This window comes from Hyperolius riggenbachi, chromosome 10, assembly GCF_040937935.1.
Source record: "Hyperolius riggenbachi isolate aHypRig1 chromosome 10, aHypRig1.pri, whole genome shotgun sequence".
Lineage (NCBI taxonomy): Eukaryota > Metazoa > Chordata > Amphibia > Anura > Hyperoliidae > Hyperolius > Hyperolius riggenbachi.
In genome coordinates this window covers 226,401,385-226,427,759 of record NC_090655.1, presented here as the reverse complement: position 1 = coordinate 226,427,759, position 26,375 = coordinate 226,401,385, and the positions used below count along the sequence as shown (strand labels likewise).

General features: G+C 51.1%; 5 protein-coding genes across 5 annotated transcripts; 3 read left to right on the top strand and 2 right to left on the bottom strand.

Moving 5' to 3' along the window:
- The first annotated feature begins 4,535 nt into the window (after positions 1–4,535).
- On the top strand, positions 4,536–5,226 carry LOC137534669 (histone H1.11R-like). Its single transcript, XM_068256286.1, has one exon. The coding sequence runs from the start codon at positions 4,538–4,540 to the stop codon at positions 5,204–5,206; it is 669 nt and encodes a 222-aa protein (XP_068112387.1). The 5' UTR covers positions 4,536–4,537; the 3' UTR covers positions 5,207–5,226.
- Positions 5,227–5,987: 761 nt separating this feature from the next.
- LOC137534674 (histone H3) lies at positions 5,988–6,428 on the bottom strand. Its single transcript, XM_068256290.1, has one exon. It carries the CDS (start codon positions 6,426–6,428, stop codon positions 6,018–6,020), a length of 411 nt encoding a protein of 136 aa, XP_068112391.1. The 3' UTR covers positions 5,988–6,017.
- Positions 6,429–7,768: 1,340 nt separating this feature from the next.
- On the bottom strand, positions 7,769–8,189 carry LOC137534683 (histone H2B 1.1-like). Its single transcript, XM_068256298.1, has one exon. It carries the CDS (start codon positions 8,175–8,177, stop codon positions 7,794–7,796), a length of 384 nt encoding a protein of 127 aa, XP_068112399.1. The 5' UTR covers positions 8,178–8,189; the 3' UTR covers positions 7,769–7,793.
- A 394-nt stretch (positions 8,190–8,583) lies between these two features.
- LOC137534681 (histone H2A type 2-B) lies at positions 8,584–8,976 on the top strand. Its single transcript, XM_068256296.1, has one exon. The coding sequence runs from the start codon at positions 8,584–8,586 to the stop codon at positions 8,974–8,976; it is 393 nt and encodes a 130-aa protein (XP_068112397.1).
- Positions 8,977–10,311: 1,335 nt separating this feature from the next.
- On the top strand, positions 10,312–11,390 carry LOC137534693 (histone H4-like). Its single transcript, XM_068256306.1, has 2 exons — positions 10,312–10,373; positions 11,138–11,390. Exons 1-2 carry the CDS (start codon positions 10,312–10,314, stop codon positions 11,388–11,390), a joined length of 315 nt encoding a protein of 104 aa, XP_068112407.1.
- The last annotated feature ends 14,985 nt before the right edge of the window (positions 11,391–26,375 follow it).

Below are 26,375 nucleotides of genomic sequence, written 5' to 3'. Positions count from 1 at the left end.
ACACTGGCTGCCAGCCTCAATGTCTGTGTCCTGAGTAGCCGAGGTGGAAGAGCGCTTGCGTGCTACTACTGCTGCTGCTGTGGGGGATTCACGACCCTGAGGGAGGGATGATGCTGCTGCGCTGGTGGGCCTTCTGCTCTCAGGAACCCCTGCCAGCAGTGCCTGCTTCCTCTTAAACTCTGCATACTCGCGGCAGTGGCGGCTTCTCAGGTGGCCCTGGAGGGATGAGGTACCCATCTTGCTCAGACTTTTCCCACGGCTCAATCTTTTGCTGCATAACCTGCACACCGCATACCTTTTGTCATCAGTACACTCCTCAAAGCAATCCCACACTGGTGACTTTAATTTACTGCGGCCCCCACTAGCAGAGGGTGCAGCGGAACAATGTGTGGTAGTAGTTGCCGGGGGTTGCATGGTGGTGGTGCCGGCTGAAGCAGTGTCCTGTCTACTTCCTCCACGCCCACTGCTGCCGATGCCCCTGCCCCTGCCTGACATATGGCGATATCCTTGCCTAGGCCGAGGTGACTCGTCATACTGCTCTGCCTCTGACAATTCTTCCACGGACTCAGCAGGCTGCACATAGTTAGGGTCCACAACGTCGTCATCATCAGCAGCATCTTCATAATCCAGCTCTTCCTCTGACTCCACCGCCTCCTCTTCTGTCCCTACATCCCCAGACACAGACCCCTCTTCTTCATCACCAGAACTCAACAACGCTTGTGATTGTGGCCCGATCTCAATCTCTGCCACATCAGTCCCCAGTAAGTCCTGAGCTTCTTGCATCAGCAGGTTCCCAGAAGCCGGACTGAGGGACAGAACGCTGTCATCCTGGGAGGGCTGCTGACCAGTGGGTGCTGGGGTGGATGCCACAACAAGCGTGGGACGTTGGCTGCTGCTGCTGCTGCTGCTTGGAGTGGTGCTCACAGTAGAGGTCTGGGAGGAAGTCATGATGTCCATGAGTACGTCAGGTTCCATTTGCTCAACCACCACACGGGGACCAGAAACTTTAAAATATTTGGACAATGGCATCCGCTGACTCGGCCCAGGCTTTGCTGCCCCCCTTTCTGCTGCATCATGACCACGTACAGCTGGGCGTCCTCTCCCTGGACGTGGAGCAGTCCCAGAAGTGGCTGAGGCAATTGAACTCCCTTTCCTCTCACCCCGCGAAACCCTGCCAGACATGTTGCTAGTAATGAATCACTGGATGCAGTGGGCACAGTACAAGGTCACTGAAGGATGCACCAGGCACAGTACAAGGTCACTGAAGGATGCAGTGGGCACTGGATATACAACTAGGTCACTGAAGGATGCAGTGGGCACAGTACAAGGCCACTGAAGGATGCAGTGGGCACAGCAGTGGGCACTGGATATACAACTAGGTCACTGAAGGATGCAGTGGGCACACAAGGATGTCACACTGTGTAATGAGATGCTCATATGCCAGCGAGCGAGCAGTGGGCACTGGGCACGGCACAAGGTCACTGACAGAATGAATGAACAGCGCTGGCAGAGAGTGGCGGCGCCGGCGGTGTGACTGGCTGCCTGCAAATAGTACAAGTGTATAACTGTCACTGGAATATGCAAGTGAACACTGCAGTTGCACTAACCTGCCTTCCTGCACTACACACAGATAATCCCCACTCCCACTACACTGACTACACTGCAGCACTGAACCTGCCTGCACTACACACAGCTAAATAATCACTAGACTCCCACACTCCCACTACACTACACTGACTACAACTAACTACAGCAATCACTCACTGACTAGCTAACTGTGTACAGTATAAGAGCAGTGTTAGCAAAAAAAACGCTTTGTTTTTAACACAATAAATGCACTTGCTCAAACAACAATGGCCTGGAGATAATCCTCTCAGCACCACAGTCTAGCAAGGACAGAGCTTTTCCATCATGGCCGCCGCTTTATATTCAGGAGGGGAGGGCATAGCTCCCCTCCTGTGATTGGTTGCTAGGGCCTGGCTGGGGCCCTCTGATTGGCCTGCAATGTGTCACTTCTGCATAGTTTGACGCATTTCCGCAAACCACGACTTCAGCGCCGGGTTTCACGAGCGTGAATGCAGATTTCTGTCCGCATTCACGCGTAGCCGATGCAGATTTTCGTGGTTGAAAATCTATTCACGGATTTTCGTGTCCAAGGCGGAATGCGTCAAAATGGTTGTGAATCCACGCGTAAGCGTGATCACGACCTGGCGGTGAGCACCACTGCTTGGGATTGCTGTAGCAGCTCAGCTTAGTGAATCAACCCCTTTGATTGGCCCAAAAGGCTGCCTGTCAAGTGACGTCACGCGTAGCGTGTGCTCCGGTGAGTGATGTCAATTGCGCGTGCTACGCTGCCAGTAACGCATGTAGTATGTGGACTGATTAACCACCTGAGCGGTCTGGACGAGCTGAGCTCGTCCAACACCGCCGGAGGTCGCCGCTCAGGCCCTGCTGGGCCGATTTTAATCAAATAAAAAGCAGCACACGCAGCCGGCACTTTGCCAGCCGCGTGTGCTGCCTGATCGCCGCCGCTCTGCGGCGATTCGCCGCGAGCAGCGGCGAAAGAGGGTCCCCCCAGCCGCCTGAGCCCAGCGTAGCCGGAACAAAAAGTTCCGGCCAGCGCTAAGGGCTGGATCGGAGGCGGCTGACGTCAGGACGTCGGCTGACGTCGATGACGTCACTCCGCTCGTCGCTATGGCGACGATATAAGCAAAACAAGGAAGGCCGCTTATTGCGGCCTTCCTTGTTTATTCTGGGCGCCGGAGGCGATCGGAAGATCGCCTCCGGAGCGCCCTCTAGTGGGCTTTCATGCAGCCAACTTTCAGTTGGCTGCATGAAATAGTTTTTTTTTTATTCAAAAAAAACCCTCCCGCAGCCACCCTGGCGATATAATCAGAACGCCAGGGTGGTTAAATAGCGCGTGTAGCAGAAGGTTACTTGCGCTATTATGTTAGTGAATCAATTACATAATATGGGGGCTTTAAACTTCAAAAATAATTTCTTTCCTTGTAACATTTTTCCCACATTACAAAATTGAAAATGGATGCTCACCAGTGTGGCTTATCTGGTGTACATGAAGGCTTGTTTTCTACCTGAAGTAGTGGCTGGATAGTGTACTGGATAAGGGCTCTGCCTCTGACACAGGTGACCTGCATTACCTCTCTGACTACCTCCCACGCATAACAACGCCACTCTATTGCAAACTTAAAAGTAACCCATTGGGTTGTCTCTGTACAATTTATCAAAGATGATCTTTTTAAAGGTGTATGTCACCAAGGTTTTAAATATTTTTTTGTTTTATATTTTTATGCGATGGAGACCTCTCTTTATGATTACAGAGGGTGCTACAAGGATGGTGGTGTTGCCAGAGAAGGCAGTGGGGTGGACATATACCGCCGGAGGTGCTGTTAAGCTGGGCATGGCTGCATCACCTGGTGAGCCGTTATATGTAGGGGAGGGGGGGACCCCACTGAGTCTGAAGTTGTGAATTTGTGGACTGATACAGAGTGCTAACACTATTATCCTCCATTGATTTCCCACACTCTGCATATAAGAAAGTCAATTAGCTTAGTGATGGATGAAGTAGATGCAAATAACTTCGAGTTGATGCAAATGTACACACATTTTAATGCACATGTATGCAACTTCAAAATGAACCAATCGAATTTTACCTCAGCATAATTTGATTGGTTCATTTTTAAGCTGCATAAATTTGCATAACAATGTTCATATTTGCATCAACACTATTTTTTTTGCATCTACTTGACCATCACTAATTAGTATATCTGTCAACAGCAACCATTGTTATTCGTCAAAAAGGTTGGAAATGACCATGACTATAGAAATGACATTTAGGAACACAAAAGAGAATCCTTTTCTCTGTATGTCAGTTATGTGATATTGGTGGGAATTCCCAATTCTGAATTGGTTAATGATAACCCCTGGACAGCCGATGTGAGAGGCTCATCCTAATGGCAGACAGCAGAGGAGAACTCAGCCTGTGCTAGCATCCGGGACATTCCCCAGCATAATACTCCCCTCCAGAGGTCAGTAGCCCCCCAGCCCCGTATATTGTGTGGCGGGGATCATCTCCCTCATATTGCGGGGGCAGTGACAGGAGACCCCGTATATTAGACATGTTACCCCCTGATAATGATGGAGACAGCGGAGATCGGGGGAGCAGGAAGCGGAGCTGGTCACATTAGAGCGGGATTTCCCGGCCACTGTCGCCGCTCAGAAGCCCCCCATGACTGTAATTGGGGAGGGGAGACCCCTGCCAGCCGGGCGGCCGCACACAGGGGGCGCACCGCTACTCTCCGGGGGGAATAAACCCACTTTTCTCCCGGCGAGGAAACACAAGCAGAGAGCCGAGGAGTGACAGCTGTGTGAAGAGGCGGGCAGCTCAGAGTCCGGATCCCACCAATAGGTAGACGGGACGCGCTACTATCAGCAGCCAATGGCAGCGCAGCCGGGGAGGGTATATAAGCGCTCACTGGCGGTCACTTGCAGTGTTACACTTTGTAATATAACTAGGAAGATGGCAGAGACCGCCCCAGCAGCCGCCCCTCCCGCAGCGGAGCCCGCCGCCAAGAAGAAGCAGACTAAGAAGGCGGCAGCCGGAGGAGGAGCCAAGAAAGCCAGCAAGAAGCCTTCCGGCCCCGCCGTGTCTGAGCTCATCCTCAAGGCCGTGTCCGCCTCCAAAGAGCGCAGCGGGGTCTCCCTGGCCGCCCTGAAGAAGGCTCTGGCTGCCGGAGGATACGATGTGGAGAAGAATAACAGCCGCCTCAAGCTGGCCATCAAGGGCTTGCTGACAAAGGGCAGCCTCGTCCATGTCAAAGGCACCGGCGCCTCCGGATCCTTCAAGGTCAGCAAGAAGGAGGCAGCCGGCAAAGAGCACAAGAAGCCGGCGGCGGCCAAGAAGAAGCCAGCGGCTGCCGCCAAGCCTAAGAAGCCGGCTACTGCCAGGAAGCCCAAAGCCGCCAAGTCCCCGAAGAAGCCTAAGAAAGCCCCCGGCGCCGCCAAGAAGAGCCCCGCTAAGAAGGCGGCCAAGAAACCAGCGGCAGCTGCTGCCAAGAAGCCCAAAGCTGCCGCTAAACCCAAGAAAGCCGCCAAGAGCCCCGCTAAGAAGGCAGCCAAGCCTAAGGCCGCCAAAAGCCCGGCAAAGAAGGCAGCAAAGCCCAAGAAGGCCGCTCCTAAGAAGAAATAAGCTGCAGCTTATCACTCCATAGACCCAAAGGCTCTTTTCAGAGCCACCCACCTCTCCTCTGAAGGGCTGTGATACTTTCTCATGTTTTATCAGCTGGTAAATGGTGTAAAAAAGTACCTGGAAAGGTTAGCATTAAACTACTTGCCAGGTGATCTGGTTCTCTTCTCCATCCTATCATTGATCGTAGTCCGCTCAGGCTGGAGCTGCGAGCAGTAGCATCCGCGCGTTACTATTATCCCGTTCTGGCTGCCGCAGATTACACCGCGCGGCCAACTGGATTTTTGTGAAGCCAGTTGCATACAATGCTGCTTCAATCACAATTCAGCAGAGCACGTAGTTATCTATGAAAATGAAGATTATCATGCAATGAAAGTTGCATGTAGCTCTGGTCCAATTCCTGCAGGTCACGCATATCTCTATGGCAGCCCAGAGTGCGGAGAACTGAAAACTGTAGTTATCGTAGTGCTGCAAAATACGATGCTACTTCAATATGCTGTATACTAGTTAAAATCAATTATGCATGAGCAATTACCTGCGCTGCAGCTCTAGTTACATTACAAATATGAGCTCTTCCCCTCATGTAGAAACGCAGCACCGCTCTAAAAAGTGCATACAGCATTGCATTTCACTTCTCATGCTATATGGAAATGGTGGAATTGCTAATTGTATTTGTAGAATTGGACTGTAAAATAAACAAGCTTAGACCGTATCAGCAGAAATTGTACAAAGAGCTCTGTGTAGAAAATTGAGGTGGCTCTGAAAAGAGCCTTTGTGTTGGGTGAGCTTATCAGAACGCTGCTTGATGTGATTATTATGCCCTCTCGCCGCGGATCCTGCGGGCCAGCTGGATGTCTTTGGGCATGATGGTGACCCTCTTGGCGTGGATGGCGCACAGGTTGGTGTCCTCGAAGAGCCCCACCAGATAAGCCTCGCTGGCCTCTTGCAGAGCCATGACGGCCGAGCTCTGGAAGCGCAGGTCGGTCTTGAAGTCCTGGGCGATCTCCCGCACCAGGCGCTGGAAGGGCAGCTTGCGGATCAGCAGCTCGGTGGATTTCTGGTAGCGGCGGATCTCTCGGAGAGCCACTGTACCGGGCCGGTAGCGGTGAGGCTTCTTCACTCCTCCGGTGGCCGGGGCGCTCTTCCGGGCGGCTTTGGTGGCCAGCTGCTTGCGGGGAGCTTTCCCTCCGGTGGACTTGCGGGCGGTCTGCTTGGTTCTGGCCATCGCTAGTTCGGCAAATTCTACTCACAGGCGAGAATAGACTGAAGAAACGGCCGGGAAGCGCCTCTTTATACAGCCCGCGCCGCTCTGTCATTAGCTACCTCACACCACGCCCTCTACATGCCATTAGGTCGCACGTGATACGTAGAGAACCAATTAGGGATCCAATCACCGGACAGCTCCACCTAATAATCCCGCCCAGAGCGGCCGCTGGGAACTCAGGACACACGCTCTGCATGCTAATACCTTCTAGTTATACAGCGCTCTGGGCTCTGATTGGCCGGGGCGATCGGGTGCTTTTATCTGGATGGCTAATTCAGCACATTTGTTATTTTTCAAATGTCCCTCCCGCCACAAGATTGCCTCGTTACACCAGCCCGCCATTCTGCAATGTTACCTTACTAGGTTCTTTGACTTCTTTACTGAATTTTCTATCATCTTATACAGCCCAGTCGTACTAACAGCGTAGAGTAAAAGTGGAGAGGAATAATAGACGATTCCTCTGCAGATCTGTATGTTACATGTATCCTATCTGCATCATTCAGTATCGGGTTGTAGTAACAAGTGGCGGCAGATCGGCCGGGTTGTGGTGGAAACATGAAGCCCCCCCTCACCCCCTGTGCGGGGCATGTTCTTATAATAAATATCAAAGTATTAAGGAAGTATTGTGAATGGAAAAATGTGCTGAAAACGGTGATTTCTGAATATGTTGCTGGCTAAGAGGCAGCGCTGTAGTGATACTTTTAACTTCCACCACCACACACGCTGTTACATTGCAGTTAGAGACGTTACAGACTCGTCAGGAATCAGGATAGATTATACAGATTAATGCTCGAGAAGTGCTGTCGCTGGCCGGTGCATCCGCATTATTCCATTCATATGTAATTCCATTATTACTCCATACAGACTATCGGCTTCTCTGAATAAACGCACAGGAAACCGCTATATCTCTGTATTATGGTTAATTTGCTGCATTTCCAAGTATCCAGAGGTCTCGAATACAAACGTGTGCCTCAGTTAAAAGCTGCAGAATGAACCTACTGAATTCCGTATTCCCCCAACTAGGGCTTCCCGCATACATGTAGAGCACCGCACGGCTGGAGGAGTAACTGCAGCGTGGAAATCCTCCCAGCACAGCCGATCTATGAGCGGGAGAGCCAGAATACTCGGGGAACACTATACAGCAGATACGGCAATAGCAGCACACCGCTCCGTAGTGAATGAGGCAGTGGCTACTAGTAGAGATTGTAAGGAGTAGGTAATGACATTCATAACAGTGTATTGCAGCGGTACACAGCTCCGTAGTGCAGTAGTGGGTGGCTCTGAAAAGAGCCTTTGGGATTACTACATAGCTGGATGCGAGCCACATTACTTGGCGCTGGTGTACTTGGTGACGGCCTTGGTGCCCTCGGACACGGCGTGCTTGGCCAGCTCTCCCGGCAGCAGCAGGCGGACGGCGGTCTGGATCTCCCGGGAGGTGATGGTGGAGCGCTTGTTGTAATGAGCCAGGCGGGAAGCTTCCCCGGCGATGCGCTCGAAGATGTCATTGACGAAGGAGTTCATGATGCTCATGGCCTTGGAGGAGATGCCGGTGTCGGGGTGCACCTGCTTCAGCACCTTGTACACGTAGATGGCGTAGCTCTCCTTCCTGGTCTTCCTGCGCTTCTTGCCGTCCTTCTTCTGGGTCTTGCTCACCGCTTTCTTAGAGCCCTTCTTGGGCGCCGGGGCGGACTTGGTTGGTTCAGGAGCCATGCTGATTCTCAGTAACTCTGCAGAGTGCGGAGACACAATGAGGAGCAGTGCCGCCTCCCCTCCTTATATAGGCGGCCTATGCTAATCAGGCTGCAGCGCTTCTCTCTATACTATTTGGTAGCGTCACTGGCTGATGATTTCCTTCTCTCTCACTGGCTGGAGACGCGCCGTGTGCAAAACACATTACTGAGAACCCGTAGATAATCCCATTGGCAGCTTCAGCGCAGAGGAACGCCCAGAGTTTGCTGATTGGTGAAATGCTGGTCCGGCATTCCATTGGCTGAATCGGACAGGGTCCAATCAGGGGACAGCGCGGGGCGGGCAGCAGAGTATATAGGGCAGGAGGAGGGGTGAAGGCGGCTATTCCTGCGTTATAGTCTATCACTGCTAATCCTGCGAAATCATCATGTCTGGAAGAGGCAAACAAGGCGGCAAGGCTCGTGCCAAGGCCAAGACTCGCTCCTCCCGGGCCGGGCTGCAGTTCCCAGTCGGCCGTGTTCACCGTCTGCTGAGGAAGGGCAACTATGCAGAGCGGGTGGGGGCCGGAGCTCCGGTCTATCTGGCCGCAGTGCTGGAGTATCTGACCGCTGAGATCCTGGAGCTGGCTGGCAACGCCGCCCGGGACAACAAGAAGACCCGCATCATCCCCCGCCACCTGCAGCTGGCCGTGCGCAACGACGAGGAGCTCAACAAGCTGCTGGGTGGGGTGACCATCGCCCAGGGGGGCGTCCTGCCCAACATCCAGGCCGTGCTGCTGCCCAAGAAGACCGAGAGCCACAAGGCCGCCAAGAGCAAGTAATTCCCTGCAGCAGCCAAGAGACACAGTACAGAACCACAAAGGCTCTTTTCAGAGCCACCCACATAGCCACTAAAGAGCCTGATGCGCGGTATCGTGTTTCCCTGGAAACCGTTTACTTATAATAATGAAAAGTACACCCCGTATTAGAGGATTATAATGTAATTACACAATAGTTACATCCAATAGGTGGAAGTCGCGCTCCTTATCAGTCAAATACGTTACAAGCGAATGAGGGGGATTCTCTTGACTGCGACAGCAAGTTGCGTGTTCATGTTGCACATTGGGATGTAGTAGTTGCGTGTTCATGTTGCAGATTGGGATGTAGTACAGCGAAGCACAGTAATGTTTCACAATCTACACGCGTATAAGCAGAGCAGCCTGCAGAAAAGCACGTGTATGGGAAAGCGTGCACAATGCATAAGCGCTATCAGCAGGCAATAGAGCAGCATCTCCATATGCGGTGCTGGGAACGTTCCTCTGCAGGTCGGATCGCAACGGGCTTCTTTCAATAGAAATCAAAATACATTTTTTACTTTCTACAATTAAATTATTGTTTAATGATTGTGGGTAGTTAATAGAAACAGTAGTACAAAACCATTGCATATTTATCTACACGCTGAATGTCTGATCCACAACGTGGAGAGGATTATGGCCGTGCTATTGGCTGATGAGAGACGCTCCTGTAGCTGTGATTGGCTAAGAGGCAGGGCGGTTGCTATTTTCAAATTTGCCGCCGAATTTCCCCGGGACAGCCGGGCTGGATGTGCAGCTGTGTTGCGGCATTATGTGATGCAGTACCGGCAGCTGCCCCGCAATATTCAGCATTTCCCCGGCTGTGCTGCTCCCTGCAATGCCAGCTCAGAGTTCCGCTATAAGAGATATGGGAGGTTTGTGGTCATATTGTAACAATGTAACTTACTACAAGGGGAGGGGATCCCGGAGGAACAAATAGATCATTATTTAGCAGTACACAGCTGTCATTAATATGTCCAGTGTTAGTTAAACAGCAGTCGTTACATTACATTCTACTGGTTTCTAAGATGAAAGAACGAATTGCCACCGGGCATATAACCCACTGATCTGTACGTAGCGCTACTGCTAATATCAAAAATATAAAGTAATATTAGAAGAGAAACAACCAGTATAACCAGCACTTACAGTATAAGACAGACGTATTAAAAAAAAAAATATATTCGAATATATGCCAGATAATCGTGTGGCTCCGCCCCTTTAACTGCAGTCTCCCCTCAGGTCCGCCCACACTGTAGAAGAGGAGGGGAGGCGGCACCACAGATCAGTTGCTTTCTACAGCGGAGAAGAAGCAGCATTGTTATCATGTCTGGCCGAGGAAAGGGTGGGAAGGGACTCGGGAAAGGAGGCGCCAAGCGGCACAGGAAGTAGAGATGGGAAGTTCGGATCTTTTCAATGATCCGGATGATTCGAATCGGATCATTGAAGAGATCCGGATCTTTGATCCGAATCTCGGATCATTTTACTACCGGAAGCATTCGGGGGTGAAATGAACAGCAGGACAGAAGGGGAGGGGGGTGGACACACAGAGAAGGGGAGAAGATGGACAGAGGGCAGGGAGTGGACAGAGAAGGGAGGAGGGACGAGCAGAGAGCAGAAATGTTTGCACGTAATAACCACATGCTGAAGTCATATGCTTTACATGTATTTCACCTATATGTTCATCTGTACACTTTGAAAGAAAACGTCACACAGTGAAAGAAAGCATTCCCAGAAGATAAGTGCAGTTGTTTAGTGCCGAGTGCAGGAGGATTATATTGCCCTGCAATCACACTGTCTGCAAAGTTACTGAGCTGTGCTGAGCCAAAAGCTTCCCATGTGTTCACTGTGCAGCACTACGGAACAGCCAGCCTATAATGGGCAGCACGTTATAGCCAGTATGTGTGCTCTACACATATCTGGCAGTGGCACCCATGTCCCCTCTCTCTCATCTACCTCTCTCCCTGCAAGGCTGCCTCCCATCCAACAGAGCGATCCCTGCTTCCAGGACCCCGCTGCGAGGGGGCGTGTCGCTCCTGGCCCCGCCCCTTTTGCGATCCGAATCGTTCATTTTGATGATTCGGATGATCAACTCATAAAATAGATTCGGATCAAAGATCCGAATCGTTCATGATCCGGACAACACTAACAGGAAGGTGCTCCGGGATAACATCCAGGGCATCACTAAGCCCGCCATCCGCCGCCTTGCCCGCAGAGGGGGTGTCAAGCGCATCTCCGGCCTCATCTATGAGGAGACCCGCGGAGTGCTGAAGGTTTTCCTGGAGAACGTCATCCGGGACGCCGTCACCTACACCGAGCACGCCAAGAGGAAGACGGTCACCGCCATGGATGTGGTGTACGCCCTCAAGCGCCAGGGGCGCACCCTCTACGGCTTCGGGGGCTAATCCGGCTGCTTCACTGATTCCAACTACAATACAAAGGCCCTTCTCAGGGCCACCCACTGTTTCTATACAAAGCGCTGTGGTAGTATTTCTATCTAATGGAGATCTTTATAATTTTTTTATTGAAGTTTCTGGGGAATACAGTAGTTTAGTATTTCTACGGCAGGTTCACTGTAGCAGCACTTTCACTTATACACGAATACTGATGATGAGCAAAAATATTGAACAGCGTTCTACATTGTATTTGTAACATTAGCTGTTGCATCCGAGGAGAGAATATGATACATCTGTAGATAAACAATGTAACGATATTCCTCCCGTGAACACTGCACACTTGTTATCTGAGCATTAGTTATAGGACATAATGCAAATATCGGACAATAAAAACAAATTGAAGATACACGTATAGTTACGTATAGTTATTGGGATATAGTTTCAGTAAGGTGTTTCAGATGGGTTGGGTTGGGTTGGGTGGGAGTTTAGGAAGAGGACTGTTTATAGGATGAGGGCGATCTTGTGCTTGGCAATGTTGGTGTGGTGGCCTGAGGGGAGCAGAAGTAGGGAGGATCACATACATCGACATGGCATTGAGTTGTTTTCAGGAGTGATTGGGTGTACGGTGGGTTCCTGGGAATACCCCTTCCTCTCCCTGGACTTCCTGTATTTCCTTGTCTTGTTTTCTATGACATCTTCCTCTCTTCGGGGTTTGTCTTCCTCTGTGTCTGTTTCTAAAAAGCTCACCCCTTCATGTGATCTGCCAGTTCAATCCTCTGCAACTTTCTGGAATTGTTCTGGTTGGTTGCTTACTGAGTTTAACGTTCCTCTGAATCCTTTCCACCTCCCTTTTAACCATGTGATTGTATTTACAAACATATAATTGAAGGACAACTGAAGTGAGAGGGATATGGAGGCTGTCATGTTTATTTCCTTTTAAGCAATACCATTTGTCTGGCTATCCTGCTAATCATCTGCCTGTAATACTTTTAGCAACAGTCCTGAACAAGCATGCAGCAGATTAGGTGTTTCTGACATTGTCAGATCTGCAATGCATGCAAACATTTCACCAGAAAAGAAACGCAATGCGGGCAAACATTTCACCAGAAAAGAAACGCAATGCGGGCAAACATTTCACCAGAAAAGAAACGCAATGCGGGCAAACATTTCACCAGAAAAGAAACGCAATGCGGGCAAACATTTCACCAGAAAAGAAACGCAATGCGGGCAAACATTTCACCAGAACATAAACGCAATGCGGGCAAACATTTCACTAGAAAGTAAACGCAATGCGGGCAAACATTTCACCAGAAAAGAAACGCAATGCAGGCAAACATTTCACAAAAAAAGAAATGCAATGCGGGCAAATATTTCACCTGGAAAAGAAAGCATTTACTCACCTGGCAGAAGTCTCCGGCCTCTGGCGCGCTGCTCCCGGGACCACCTTCCTTCTGCTCGTCTCCCGCGCTGACAGGGCTACGGCAAGATGGCGCCCGAAGCCCTGTACTGGAGACACAAATAGTCTCCAGTACAGGGCTTCGGCAGCCATCTTGCCATAGCCCTGCTCGCCTGCCGGTGTCGGAACAGACACCGGAAGAAGGAGGCTGGAGCGGGGCTGCGGGCAATGAACTGGCACGGCGTCTATAGACGCCGCTGCCAGTTCATGAGGATAGAGTGACCAGAGTCCCGAGGCCGGGACGTCCCGCTGCTGAAAGCGGGACGTTTCCCGGACCTCATGCAGCCTGGAACAGCGGACCCCGAATCCGGGACGCGTCCCGGGCAATCCGGGACGTCTGGTCACTCTATATAAAGTGAGTAGAGCAGTGGGGAAAGCACACAGCCCTGGGGTGCACAGTACTGACTGTCAGAGAGCTTGATGTGTGTTTCCCAATTCTAACATGCTTTCTCCTGTCGGTTAAGAAATTAGTTATCCATTTGCAGATGGATTCAGGTATGTGTAGCTGGGAGAGATTGCTGTGTAGCAGTGATGAAATGATGGTATTAAATGCAGAGCTGAAATCTATGAATACAATCCTGGTGTAGGTTCCTGCGGTGTCTAGATGCATACACACAGTGCAGTGTCTAGGCTAAAATGCACCCAGGGCGAGAGTGTAAAAATTGCGCCTGCCCACGCCCGAAGCAAGGTATGGGTGCCCGCAGTATAGGTTAGCCAGGTCTAGTTGCACTCAGTATAGATTCCCCCAGTATAGGTAGTCCAGAATAGGTACCCCAGTATAGGTAGCCAGCTATAGGTCCCTCCCCCCCCAGTATAGGTAGCCAGGCCTAGGTGAGCCAGTATAGTTGCCTCCGGTATAGGTTAGCCAGGTAGGTGCCTCCAGTATAGGTAGCCAATAGTTGCCCCCAGTATAGGTTAGATAGGCAGTGTCACAGGAGCCCTAGTGGCTGACCGCACTTAGCCTTCTAAACGGTGCCAGCGCACAGATCGTGCGAACTCTGGTCGCAGTCAATGCGCAGGAACCGTTAAGAATTAGCCGCAGACAACTCGGAAGGGAGCCTGGGAGACACGGGTGATTACAACTTCACCCACTGGTTCAGAGTAAACTGCCACCACCGCGGTTACCATGGGACCGTGGAGCCCACTAACTGACTGACTAGTCCTGCGAATAAAACGGTTAAACACACGGTATCCTGTCTAGCCAACAACAAACAAACAGTAGCGTATCTTCAGAGACCCGGGATCAGTTCTGTGTGTGCTGATAAGCAGGGTAGCGGACAGTGAATGACTTGGAGAAAGTCGTTTATTCACGCAATATAAATAATTAATATATACAGACAATTATTAAAATCACAATTATTAAAACAGTAATAGCCAGTATAAAAAAATAAAAGAAGGGAGAAAAAAACTTAGTTCTTTGAAAGATGTCCTTTTTGTGGGAAAATCAGAGTTCTGGGTTTCAATCAGAGTTCAGAGTTCAGACCAGGTGGATGCCAGCATATCCTCAAGCTGGCACCTGATGAGTTCAAGATGTTTCAGTGTGGAGGACACTGAGTTTGGGTCCTCTGCCATTCTTATGCCCCTGCTTCAGTAGGAGGGAGTGAGGGCGGGGAGCCATACACCCCCTTAGAAGATGAGATGAGCCCTCCCCTTGTCCTGGGGGCTAGAAATCATATCTACCCATATATGGGCTCTATCTCACAGAACCGTACAGGTCAGGGCGGATTTATTAACATTTTCAGGTCTGTCTCGATTTACCTAGCGCCCTGATACCAGACATGAGGGGTGGGACCCCTGTGGTATCATCAGGGCATTTTCAAACTGCCTAACTGGCAGTCCTTACCTCAGAATGTTCTGAAACTTCCTCAGAACTAGCACCGGGGCTCATGCTACACTTCCCCCACGTTTGGCGAAGCTGCCATCTCAGGAACCCCAGAAATATGACAGATCTGGGGAGTTATGGATATGCTATGAGACTCAGGTTATTCCCAGGCAAAGGCTCTTTGAAGTTTGGAGCAGCCAGCTAGGTGTCACCTCCCCTGCTGGGAGGGAGCCAGTGGGTCTGGCTTCCCCCCAACTAGATTGCTTCTGCCATGGTGCTTGTCACCTTATACCTGATGGATGGGCCATCAGCACAGCTTGAAGCCAGGGACTCTCTGGGCCCAGGCTCATTAGCATATCAAAAGAGCCATCCAGCCTTTAGGATGGTGCTCTCTCTCTCTGCTAAGAAAAGGACTTCAGCTGCCCCTACACACTCAACCCAGATTGTATCGATTTGAAGCGCAATCGATGCAGGGAATCGAGTGCGATCGCTTTTTCTTCACCGGCGGCTCCAGGACGCGCCTGCGGCCCCGCAACCGTCCGTGACAGCCCTCCCTGGGGAGAAGGCAGATAGACATTCATCAGCAAGATGTGTGTCGTTGCCGCTAACCTGCGAGATCTGATCTAGTTCCCCGTTGGCGTTCTGGGGTCGGCTGCCCGCTGCGTGTCGGCCAACCTGGCTGACGGGTCTCGGGTTGCCGGTGTGGCGGGAAAACCTATTGGAGCCTGTGGCTCGGTTCCCCTGGACCGGTCGCGGTCTGCTACCCTCAGGGTTGACCCAACATGGACCGTTCTGGACAGGGCGTTTGCGCCACTGCAGTCGGACGTAGTGTCTGCCGGGACTGCTGACAACGGGCAGTGGGTTGGTTAGGTCAACAGCCAGCCCACGCAGGGTTCCCCTGCTAAGTGGCTGTGGACCTAAGGGAACCCCGCGGGAATCCCTGGACCTTCCCAGCTCCTGACAGACGGCACATGCTCTGCAGTAGTTTGCTACATCCCTGTTCATCCGGGGCCAATAAAACTGTTTCCGAATACCGGCAAGTGTCTTGCGGACCCCTGAGTGCCCTGTCAGAGGATTACCATGTGCGGATTTCAGCACATGTCCCCTGAACGCACTCGGGACCACAAGCCATTTGGTATTCGCGTGGGATCTACCTGTAGGGGGCTGCACAGACTCACTGTACAGTCTCCCACCTTCCCAGTACACCTTGAAAGCGGCCCCGTCTGCGAGGGGCTCAGCGGCTTGCTGCCTGAGCACCTCCAGGCTTGGGTCACTTTGTAGTGCGGCTGAGAATACGGCGCTGTCAGTTTCAGCCAACTGGCTCATGTCACACGAGGGCAGCGGCTGAAAGGTCTCATCCCTGCGGTCAGAGGAGGGGGAGGAGGCCGGAACCCCCTCCACCTGTTCTGAGCTCGGGTTCTGAGCAGTGCAGCTGCGCGGTACTGCTAGCACAGGTACACTGTCAGAATGGCACAGACGGACATTACTCAAATCATCATTGCATGCAGTAATGACATTGACAGGTATAGACATTTTTTCATTACAGACAGGTTGTACAGTAAACTCAGGTACAGTTACAGCATCATCACAACAGACAGTCTGTACATCAAACTCAGGTGCCTTTGAAGCAGGCACTATTGAACCTGGTACCCTTGAACTGGGCACATTCAACCCGCCTCCCCCTGGTGCTCCCCCAAGTGTATAAAGTACCTGGTGGTGGGTGGAGAGTCCGTCTCCTTCCGTGAGCGACAAGGCGGTCGTGGCAGGTTCATAGTAGGACACAAGCTTGCCCAAATCAGTCCCCAGCAACACAGGGACTGGGAGATCCTTCATAACCCCAACAACCCTTTCGTGGATCCCTAATCCCCAATCCAGCTTCACTGTCGCGTGGGCTATGTGAAAAAGGGTGCCCTCTACTCCAGTAAGGGCAAGGGATCGGCTGGAGCTGATGCTCTCCTTTGGCACAAGATGTGAGTGAACTAACGTGATGTCAGCTCCGGTGTCTCGAAATCCGGTGACAACTTTGCCGTTCACTCTAACAAGTTGCTGCTGGTCGGTTCGGTCGCAGATTTCCTTTCCGCGTGCAAACAGGACAAAATCTGATGATCCAGGCTGGCGGGTTGCCTCTGCTGTGGGTGAGGTACAGGTGATGCAGATGATCCAGGTGCTGGTGGTGTCTGTCTCCGCTCCGGACAGCCGAATTTCATGTGTCCGGGCTGGCGGCAGTAGTGACAGGTGACCTCTCCAGGCGCTGCAGGCCTGGGTGCAGCAGCTGCGCTGGGTGGCCTCTGTGGCGGACGGCTCACAGGGGCAGGAGGGTCTGCCGAGGTATTGGGCTGACCTCCTCTCCAGCTGGATGGGACAGTTCTGCGTGTATCAGCCACCCGGGTAGTTGCAAAAGTCTCAGCAAGGTCTGCAGCGACAGTGGCTGAAGCCGGCCTGCGTTCTAGCACAAACTGGCGTACATCAGCAGGGCAAATGTTCAGAAATTGTTCGAGGACTATCAAGTCCTCCAGGACGCCATAAGACCCTTTGGTGAGGCCTAGAGTCCACTGCCGTAGTGTGGTGAGCAAGCTGCTGGCCACATCTCGGTACGAATCAGAAGACTTTTTCTGCCAGGCCCTGAACTTTTTCCGATAGGCTTCTGGCGTCAGCTGGTACTTAGTAATGATAGCGTCTTTTATAGCAGCATAATCATTATCCTTCTCCGCAGGCAATTCTGCGAAGGCATCAAGCGCTTTGTAGCGCAGCAAAGGTGTCAGATGTCTGGCCCACTGGTCTTGGGACAGACGATACTGACGGCACGCTTTTTCAAAAGACCGCAAAAACAAGTCAATGTCTGTGTCTTTTTCAATATTAGCAAATTTAAATTTTGCACTTACGGGTGGTGCAGCTCCTTCAGCAGGGAGGCTGGGCGGTGAACTCCGGCTGGCCTGTTGAACCTTTGCCATGTTGAGCTCATGCTGTCGTCTCTCCCGCGCCTCTGCGGCATCCCTCTCCGCGTGGCGTTCAGCAGCAGCAGCAGCTGTGCGTTCTGCAGATTGGCGCTCCTCACGCATGTACTGCAGGTACTTGTCCAGGTCAGTCTCCATCAGCTTTTGTAATGCCTGCTGCATTACCGGGTCAGCACCCATGGACAGTCCAGTACTGGCCGGTTCCAGGCGAGTACTTTCAGAAACTCTGGGATTGGGGTCCATACTGACAGTCTCTGGCGTAACTGTTGCAACAGGGCCCGCAGGATGCTCAACCTCTGTACGCCTAGGATCTTCAGCCTCTGGTTCCCCTCGATTGTCAGATGGGCTGGTATCCACCTCAGCGGACACTCCCGGCTCCAGCAGTTGCTGGGTATCCCATCTGGACAAGTCTGCTATCAGGTCCTGTTGTTTCCTGCGGCCGACGTCAATGCCTCTCGCTTGGCAAAGATTTTGCAGGTCCGACAGGCACATGTTCTGGTAATTCCCGGACATTTCCATGCCAAATAAAATAAAACTTTTGGGGAGGGGTACTGGCTACCAGTGATGCTCAAATACCCCTTTTTAAAATTCGAGTTTGGTCGAATTCGAATAGTAAATTATTCGAGGTCAGTCGAATATTCGAGTCGAATAATTTTTACTATTCGATTCGACCTCGGACTTCGAGCTCACTATTCGAGTCGGTATTCGAGCTCACTATTCGAGCTGACTATTCGAATTGGCCTTAAATAGCTTCCAACACTTGTTTTGAGGGTGAATGATGCAAGAAACATCTTTTTTTCCAAGTAACAACAGCAAGTGATTATGTGGGGATGTTCCTTTAAAAAAAAATGTGGAAAGAGAAGTTGTGTCCTTAATTTTGTTCAGTAGTGTTACTGTGTATACTTGTTCTTCTTCTTCTTTATCTCTCTTCTTCTTCTAGATCTTCTTCTTCTATATCTTCTTCTTCTTCTTCTATATTGTCTTCTTCTTCTTCTTCTTCATCATCTTCTTCTTCTTCTTCTTCATCATCATCTTCTTCTTCTTCTTCTTCTTCTTCTTCTTCATCTTCTTCATCTTCTTCTTCTTCTTCATCTTCATCTTCTTCTTCTTCTTCTTCTTCATCTTCTTCATCTTCTTCTTCTTCTTCATCTTCTTCTTCTTCTTCATCTTCATCTTCTTCATCTTCTTCTTCTTCATCTTCTTCTTCTTCTTCATCTTCTTCTTCTTCATCATCTTCTTCATCATCTTCTTCATCTTCTTCTTCTTCTTCTTCATCTTCTTCTTCTTCATCTTCTTCTTCTTCATCTTCTTCATCTTCTTCATCTTCTTCTTCTTTTTCATCTTCTTCTTCATCATCTTCTTCTTCATCTTCTTCTTCATCTTCATCTTCTCCTTCTCCTTCTTTTTCAATATCGTCTTCTTCTTCTTCACGTATTTCTCTTTTCAATTTTTTTTTAAAGAAATGCAGCTATTTTTGAGCGTAACAAATAGCTGGTGGGCGCACGCATGTTGGAAGCGCCATTGTATGTGCTCCCTGGCAGTGGAAACACAAAGACAGCAGGAGGTAAATTCAGCAGCAGGAGGAGGAGGATGAGTGTGTGGCAGCAGGCAGTCAATGAGGCAGGCAGCTCGCCGTGACATAATAGCCCTCAGTGGTACCTAGCGGTGATACCAGGGCTGTAAATAAACACAACAGGAGGTCCCAGACAGCGGTCGTGCAGCCCACATTGTGTCCAATACACAACTGGGACAACACAGTTTTCAACCCGGGCACCTCAGAAAAATTAAACCTTTTTTTTTTTTTTAATGGTTTGTTTGGTTTTGGTTTTGCAACCAATATAGCTATTTTTTGACGTAATAGCTGGTGGCAGAGTGGCAGCAGAAGGTAATTCTGTGTACCCTGGCAGTGGGAAACACAGACAGACAGCAACAGCAGCAGGAGGAATGGAGGAGTAATGTGAGCAGCTATTGTTTGACGTAATAGCTGGTGGCAGAGTGGCAGCAGAAGGTAAATCATCTGTGTAGTGTACCCTGGCAGTGGGAAACACAGACAGACAGCAGCAGCAGCAGCAGGAGGAGGTATGGAGGAGCAGTGTGAGTGTGGCAGCAGGTAGGCAGCGTGACATAATAGCCCTGGTACCTAGCGGTGATACCAGGGCTGTAAATAAACACAACAGGAGGTCCCAGACAGCGGTCGTGCAGCCCACATTGTGTCCAATACACAACTGGGACAACACAGTTTTCAACCCAGGCACCTCAGAAAAATTAAACCTTTTTTTTTTTTTAATGGTTTGTTTGGTTTTGGTTTTGCAACCAATATAGCTATTGTTTGACGTAATAGCTGGTGGCAGAGTGGCAGCAGAAGGTAATTCTGTGTACCCTGGCAGTGGGAAACACAGACAGACAGCAACAGCAGCAGGAGGAATGGAGGAGTAATGTGAGCAGCTATTGTTTGACGTAATAGCTGGTGGCAGAGTGGCAGCAGAAGGTAAATCATCTGTGTAGTGTACCCTGGCAGTGGGAAACACAGACAGACAGCAGCAGCAGCAGCAGGAGGAGGTATGGAGGAGCAGTGTGAGTGTGGCAGCAGGTAGGCAGCGTGACATAATAGCCCTGGCACCTAGCGGTGATACCAGGGCTGTAAATAAACACAACAGGAGGTCCCAGACAGCGGTCGTGCAGCCCACATTGTGTCCAATACACAACTGGAACAACACAGTTTTCAACCCGGGCACCTCAGAAAAATTAAACCTTTTTTTTTTTTTTTAATGGTTTGTTTGGTTTTGGTTTTGCAACCAATATAGCTATTGTTTGACGTAATAGCTGGTGGCAGAGTGGCAGCAGAAGAAGGTAATTCTGTGTACCCTGGCAGTGGGAAACACAGACAGACAGCAGAAGGGCAGTACACAGCAGCCCACTGTAGGTGTAAAATGTGTGGCTGCAGGCGACGTAATAGTCAAAGTGAACCAGGCTGGCTTAGTGAGCAGGAGCCAGGAGGTGGTAAAGGGTGGTAAGGCACATTAACGATGGTTCCGGCAGCCAGTTCATGTCCCCCTCTCGCCGACAACAGGGGCCAGGAACTCGCCTTTCACCCACGCCTGGTTCATCTTGAGAAACGTCAGTCTGTCCACAGACTTGTGAGACAGACGTGAGCGTTTCTCGGTGACCACGCCACCAGCTGCACTGAAGCAGCGCTCGGACAGCACGCTGGAAGGGGGGCAGGACAGCACTTCCAGGGCGTACTGCGCCAGCTCGCTCCAGATCTCCATGCGCTTGACCCAATACTCCATGGGATCAACAGGGGCATCGCTGTCAAGCCCGCTGTACGACCCCATGTAGTCAGCCACCATGCGGGTCAGGCGCTGGCTGTGACCGGAGGAGGATGCTGCTGCATGCATCTCCTCTCTAGTCACTGCTGCCGGAGCCTCTACAGTCCTGTAGAGCTCGTGGCTGAGAGACAGCAGGTCTGTGGGGCGCTTGCTGCTGCTGGATGCAGGCACCTGCTGCTGCCTCTGTGCTGGCTGCTGGACAGTGGGGGTGGAAGGCTGGGGGAAGGCTTCCTCCAAGCGCTCAACAAGGGCCTGCTGCAAGCTCCTTATTTGTTGCGCTGGGTCTCCTCCTGCAGGCGGCAGGAACTGGCTCAACTTCCCCTTGAGGCGTGGGTCCAACATCATGCTGATCCAGATGTCCTCCCTCTGCTTCATCTGGATCACCCTGGGGTCCCTGCGCAGGCACGTCAGCATGTGCGCTGCCATTGGGAAGAGGCGGGCCACGTCTGCTGGCACATCGACGTCAGTGCTGTCCTCATCCTCCTCCTCTGCCGCCTCATCCTCTCTCCACCCCCGCACCAACTCAGCTGCGCTGTGCTGATCCCCCTCATCAGCAGCCAGGTCAGGGACCTCCACCAAGTCCTCCTCCTCCTCCCCCTCAGAGGTGGACTGCGCAGCTGGTTGCCGCTCCTGCTGGTCCAAGGCTGCCGCTCCCTGTTCCAGCAAAGCATCGAGGGCCCTGTTCAGCAGAGAAACCAGGGGCACCCACTCGCAGACCATAGCATGGTCCCTGCTCACCATGTTTGTGGCCTGCAGGAAGGGAGCCAGCACTAAGCACACCTGCTGCATGTGCCTCCAGTCATCATCGGGGACGATGGACGGGATGTTGCTGGTCTTGTCCCTTCTCTGAGCTGCGGAAACAGTGGCCAGGGCAAGGTACTGTTTGACAGCGTGCCTCTGTTCAACCAGACGCTCCAACATCGCCAGGGTGGAGTTCCAGCGAGTCGGAACGTCAAGGATCAGCCGATGGCGTGGCAGATCCAGCTCCTTTTGCACGTCTTCCAGGCTCGCACAGGCTGCAGCCGAGCGCCGGAAGTGACGCACAACATTCCTTGCCGTTTCCAGCAGTTCGCCCATCCCCTGGTAGGTGCGCAGGAACTTCTGCACCACCAGGTTCAGCACGTGGGCAAGACAGGGGATGTGGGTCAGGTTTCCCCTGTCTATTGCGGCAACCAGATTGGCCCCATTGTCGGCCACCACCTCTCCGACTCTGAGGCCTCTGGGGGTCAGCCAAATCCTCTCCTGCTCCTGGAGTTTGGCCAACACATGGGTTGCCGTCAGCTTGGTCTTCCCAAGGCTGACCAAGTGCAGCAGCGCTTGGCAGTGGCGGGCCTTCACGCTGCTGCTGAGGCGGGGGGTTTGGCCAGGTGTGCCGGAGGATGGCAGAGGATCGGAGGAACCTGCTGCAGTTCCCCTGACCCTGCGGGGTGGCACCACCCACTGTGTTGCTGCTGCTGTGCCCGCTGCTGCTCTCCCATCCTCACCCCCTTCCACCAAGCTGACCCAGTGGACAGTGAAGGACAGGTAGCGGCCTGTCCCGAAGCGGCTGCTCCAGGAGTCCATGGTGACGTGGACCCTTTCATAGAGATGAGCGTAATGACCTAATTACGATTTCGCGAAATTTCGCGTAATTAGTGTAATTACGATTATGGCCGTAAGTACATAATCGTAATGAAGAAGGATTTCGCGAAATTTCGCGTAAGCGTAATTTTCGCGTAATTTTCGCATTACAGTGGGTTCATGCCGTAATTTCGCATTAAACGCTACCGTAATTTCGCGTTAAACCGTAACGCTCCGTATAATATAAAAAAGCCGCCGACTTTAAGGGTTAATAGCAAAGTCCCCTTAAATGCTAAGAGCCTCAAATTTGGAGAATATATTAAGGAGATCAGGAGGAATAAGAAGAAAAATTTTTTTTTCAAAAAGACCTTATAGTTTTTGAGAAAATCGATGTTAAAGTTTCAAAGTAAAAATGTATACATATACAAAAACCCGCCGACTTTAACGGTTAATAGCAAAGCCTGCTTAAAGTTTAGGAACACCAAATTCCTAGGGTATATTAAGGGGATCAGTGGAAATAAGAGGAAAAAAATTTTTTTCAAAAAGACCTTATAGTTTTTGAGAAAATCGATTTTTAAGTTTCAAGGGCGAAAATGTCTTTTAAATTCGGAAAATGTCAGTTTTTTTTGCACAGGTAACAATAGTGTATTATTTTCATAGATTCCCCCAAGTGGGAAGAGTTTTACTTACTTCGTTCTGAGTGTGGGAAATATAAAAAAAAACGACGTGGGGTCCCCCCTCCCAGACCTCTTTAACCCCTTGTCCCCCATGCAGGCTGGGATAGCCAGAATGCGGAGCACCGGCCGCGTGGGGCTCCGCACCCTGACTATACCAGCCCGCATGGTCCATGGATTGGGGGGTCTCGGAAGGGGAGGGGCAGCCAAGCTTTCCCCTCCCCCTCCGAGCTCTTGTCCAATCCAAGGACAAGGGGCTCTTCTCCACCTCCGATGGGCGGTGGAGGTGGAGGCCGCGATTTCCTGGGGGGGAGGTTCATGGTGGAATCTGGGAGTCCCCTTTAAAAAGGGGTCCCCCAGATGCCCACCCCCCCTCCCAGGAGAAATGAGTATAGAGGTACTTGTACCCCTTACCCATTTCCTTTAAGAGTTAAAAGTAAATAAACACACAGACACTTAGAAAAAGTATTTTAATTGAACAAAAAACATAACCACGAAAAAAGTCCTTTAATATTCTTAATTAACCATTAATACTTACCTGTCCCTTTAAAAGCCAGTTCCCACGCAATATCCTCGGAAATATACTAAACAGTTACAATATAACAAAGTTATTACAATGTAACAACTTTGTTACATTGTAACTACGCCGCACCCGACGCCACTCGCCGCTCAGCCGCCGCACCCGCACGCACGCTCAGAGCTCCCTAAGCATCTTTGTATTTGGGCTCCAAGGAGCCCCATTGGTCCTTAGCAGACCAATGGGGTTCCTTTAAATCAGAAGGAACCCCATTGGTCTGCTAAGGACCAATGGGGCTCCTTGGAGCCCAAATACAACGATGCTTACAGAGCTCTGAGCTATATAGCTCAGAGCTCTGTCGGGTGCGTGCGGGACGCTAAGTCCCCGCCGGCTCCCGCTGTCCACCCCGCCCACATCTGTCACCCACATGTCACCCACATGTGGGTGACATGTGGGTGACATGTGGGAGAGGCGGGGAAGGCAGCGGGAGCCGGCGGGGACTTAGCGTCCCGCACGCACCCGACAGAGCTCTGAGCTATATAGCTCAGAGCTCTGTAAGCATCTTTGTATTTGGGCTCCAAGGAGCCCCATTGGTCTGCTCCAAGGAGCCCCATTTAAAGGAACCCCATTGGTCTGCTAAGGACCAATGGGGCTCCTTGGAGCCCAAATACAAAGATGCTTAGGGAACTCTGAGCTATATAGCTCAGAGCTCTGTCGGGTGCGTGCGGGTGCGGCGGCTGAGCGGCGAGTGGCGTCGGGTGCGGCGTAGTTACAATGTAACAAAGTTGTTACATTGTAATAACTTTGTTATATTGTAACTGTTTAGTATATTTCCGAGGATATTGCGTGGGAACTGGCTTTTAAAGGGACAGGTAAGTATTAATGGTTAATTAAGAATATTAAAGGACTTTTTTCGTGGCTATGTTTTTTGTTCAATTAAAATACTTTTTCTAAGTGTCTGTGTGTTTATTTACTTTTAACTCTTAAAGGAAATGGGTAAGGGGTACAAGTACCTCTATACTCATTTCTCCTGGGAGGGGGGTGGGCATCTGGGGGACCCCTTTTTAAAGGGGACTCCCAGATTCCACCATGAACCTCCCCCCCAGGAAATCGCGGCCTCCACCTCCACCGCCTATCGGAGGTGGAGAAGAGCCCCTTGTCCTTGGATTGGACAAGGGCTCGGAGGGGGAGGGGAAAGCTTGGCTGCCCCTCCCCTTCCGAGACCCCCCCAATCCATGGACCATGCGGGCTGGTATAGTCAGGGTGCGGAGCCCCACGCGGCCGGTGCTCCGCATTCTGGCTATCCCAGCCTGCATGGGGGACAAGGGGTTAAAGAGGTCTGGGAGGGGGGACCCCACGTCGTTTTTTTTTTTATATTTCCCACACTCAGAACGAAGTAAGTAAAACTCTTCCCACTTGGGGGAATCTATGAAAATAATACACTATTGTTACCTGTGCAAAAAAAACTGACATTTTCCGAATTTAAAAGACATTTTCGCCCTTGAAACTTAAAAATCGATTTTCTCAAAAACTATAAGGTCTTTTTGAAAAAAAAATTTTTCCTCTTATTCCCACTGATCCCCTTAATATACCCTGGGAATTTGGTGTTCCTAAACTTTAAGCAGGCTTTGCTATTAACCGTTAAAGTCGGCGGGTTTTTAAATGTTTACATTTTTCCTTTGAAACTTTAACATCGATTTTCTCAAAAACTATAAGGTCTTTTTGAAAAAAAAAAATTTCCTCTTATTCCTCCTGATCTCCTTAATATATTCTCCAAATTTGAGGCTCTTAGCATTTAAGGGGGCTTTGCTATTAACCCTTAAAGTCGGCGGCTTTTTTAGATTATACGGAGCGTTACGGTTTAACGCGAAATTACGGTAGCGTTTAATGCGAAATTACGGCATGAACGAAACGCGAAATTTCGCATTGAAAATTACGCTTACGGTATTTTCAATTACGAATTTAATGGCAATTACGCTACCGCAATTTCGCATCGTAATCGCAAATTTCGCATGCGTAATTATAGTAATGCGAAATTTCGAAAATTTCAGCTCAACTCTACCCTTTCACCAACCGCGTGCTCCAGCCCTCGCTCCACATTGGCCATCACAAAGCGGTGCAGTGCAGGAATGGCCTTGCGGGCAAAGAAGTGTCTGCTGGGGAGCTGCCAGTCTGGGGCTGCGCAAGCAAGCAGCGCACGAATGTCGCTCCCCTCCTGCACGAGCGTGTACGGCAGGAGTTGGGAGCACATGGCCCGTGCCAGCAAGCCGTTCAGCTGCCGCACGCGACGGCTGCTGGGAGGCAGAGCCCTAACCACCCCCTGGAAGGACTCGCTCAAAAGGCTCTGGCGTGGCCTTTTGCTGACACGGGAATCAGCAGACACAGCAGAGGAGGCCACTGAGGACTGGCTGCCAGAACAGGCCTCAGTGTCGGCGGCAGGAGTTGCAGAGGGGGGAGGAGCAGTGCGTTTCCGCACTCCTGCTGGTGCTGCTGGAGGAGCAGGAGGGCGGGTGGCTGCTGTTGCTGCTGCTGCTGCTGAAGGCTGTGCAGTGATGGGTGTGGTGCCACTGCCAGCAGCAGATGCCTTCAGCCTCTGGAACTCCTCATGCTGGTGGAAATGTTTAGCCGCAAGGTGGTTGATGAGCGAGCTGGTGCTGAACTTTAAGGGGTCTGCACCTCTGC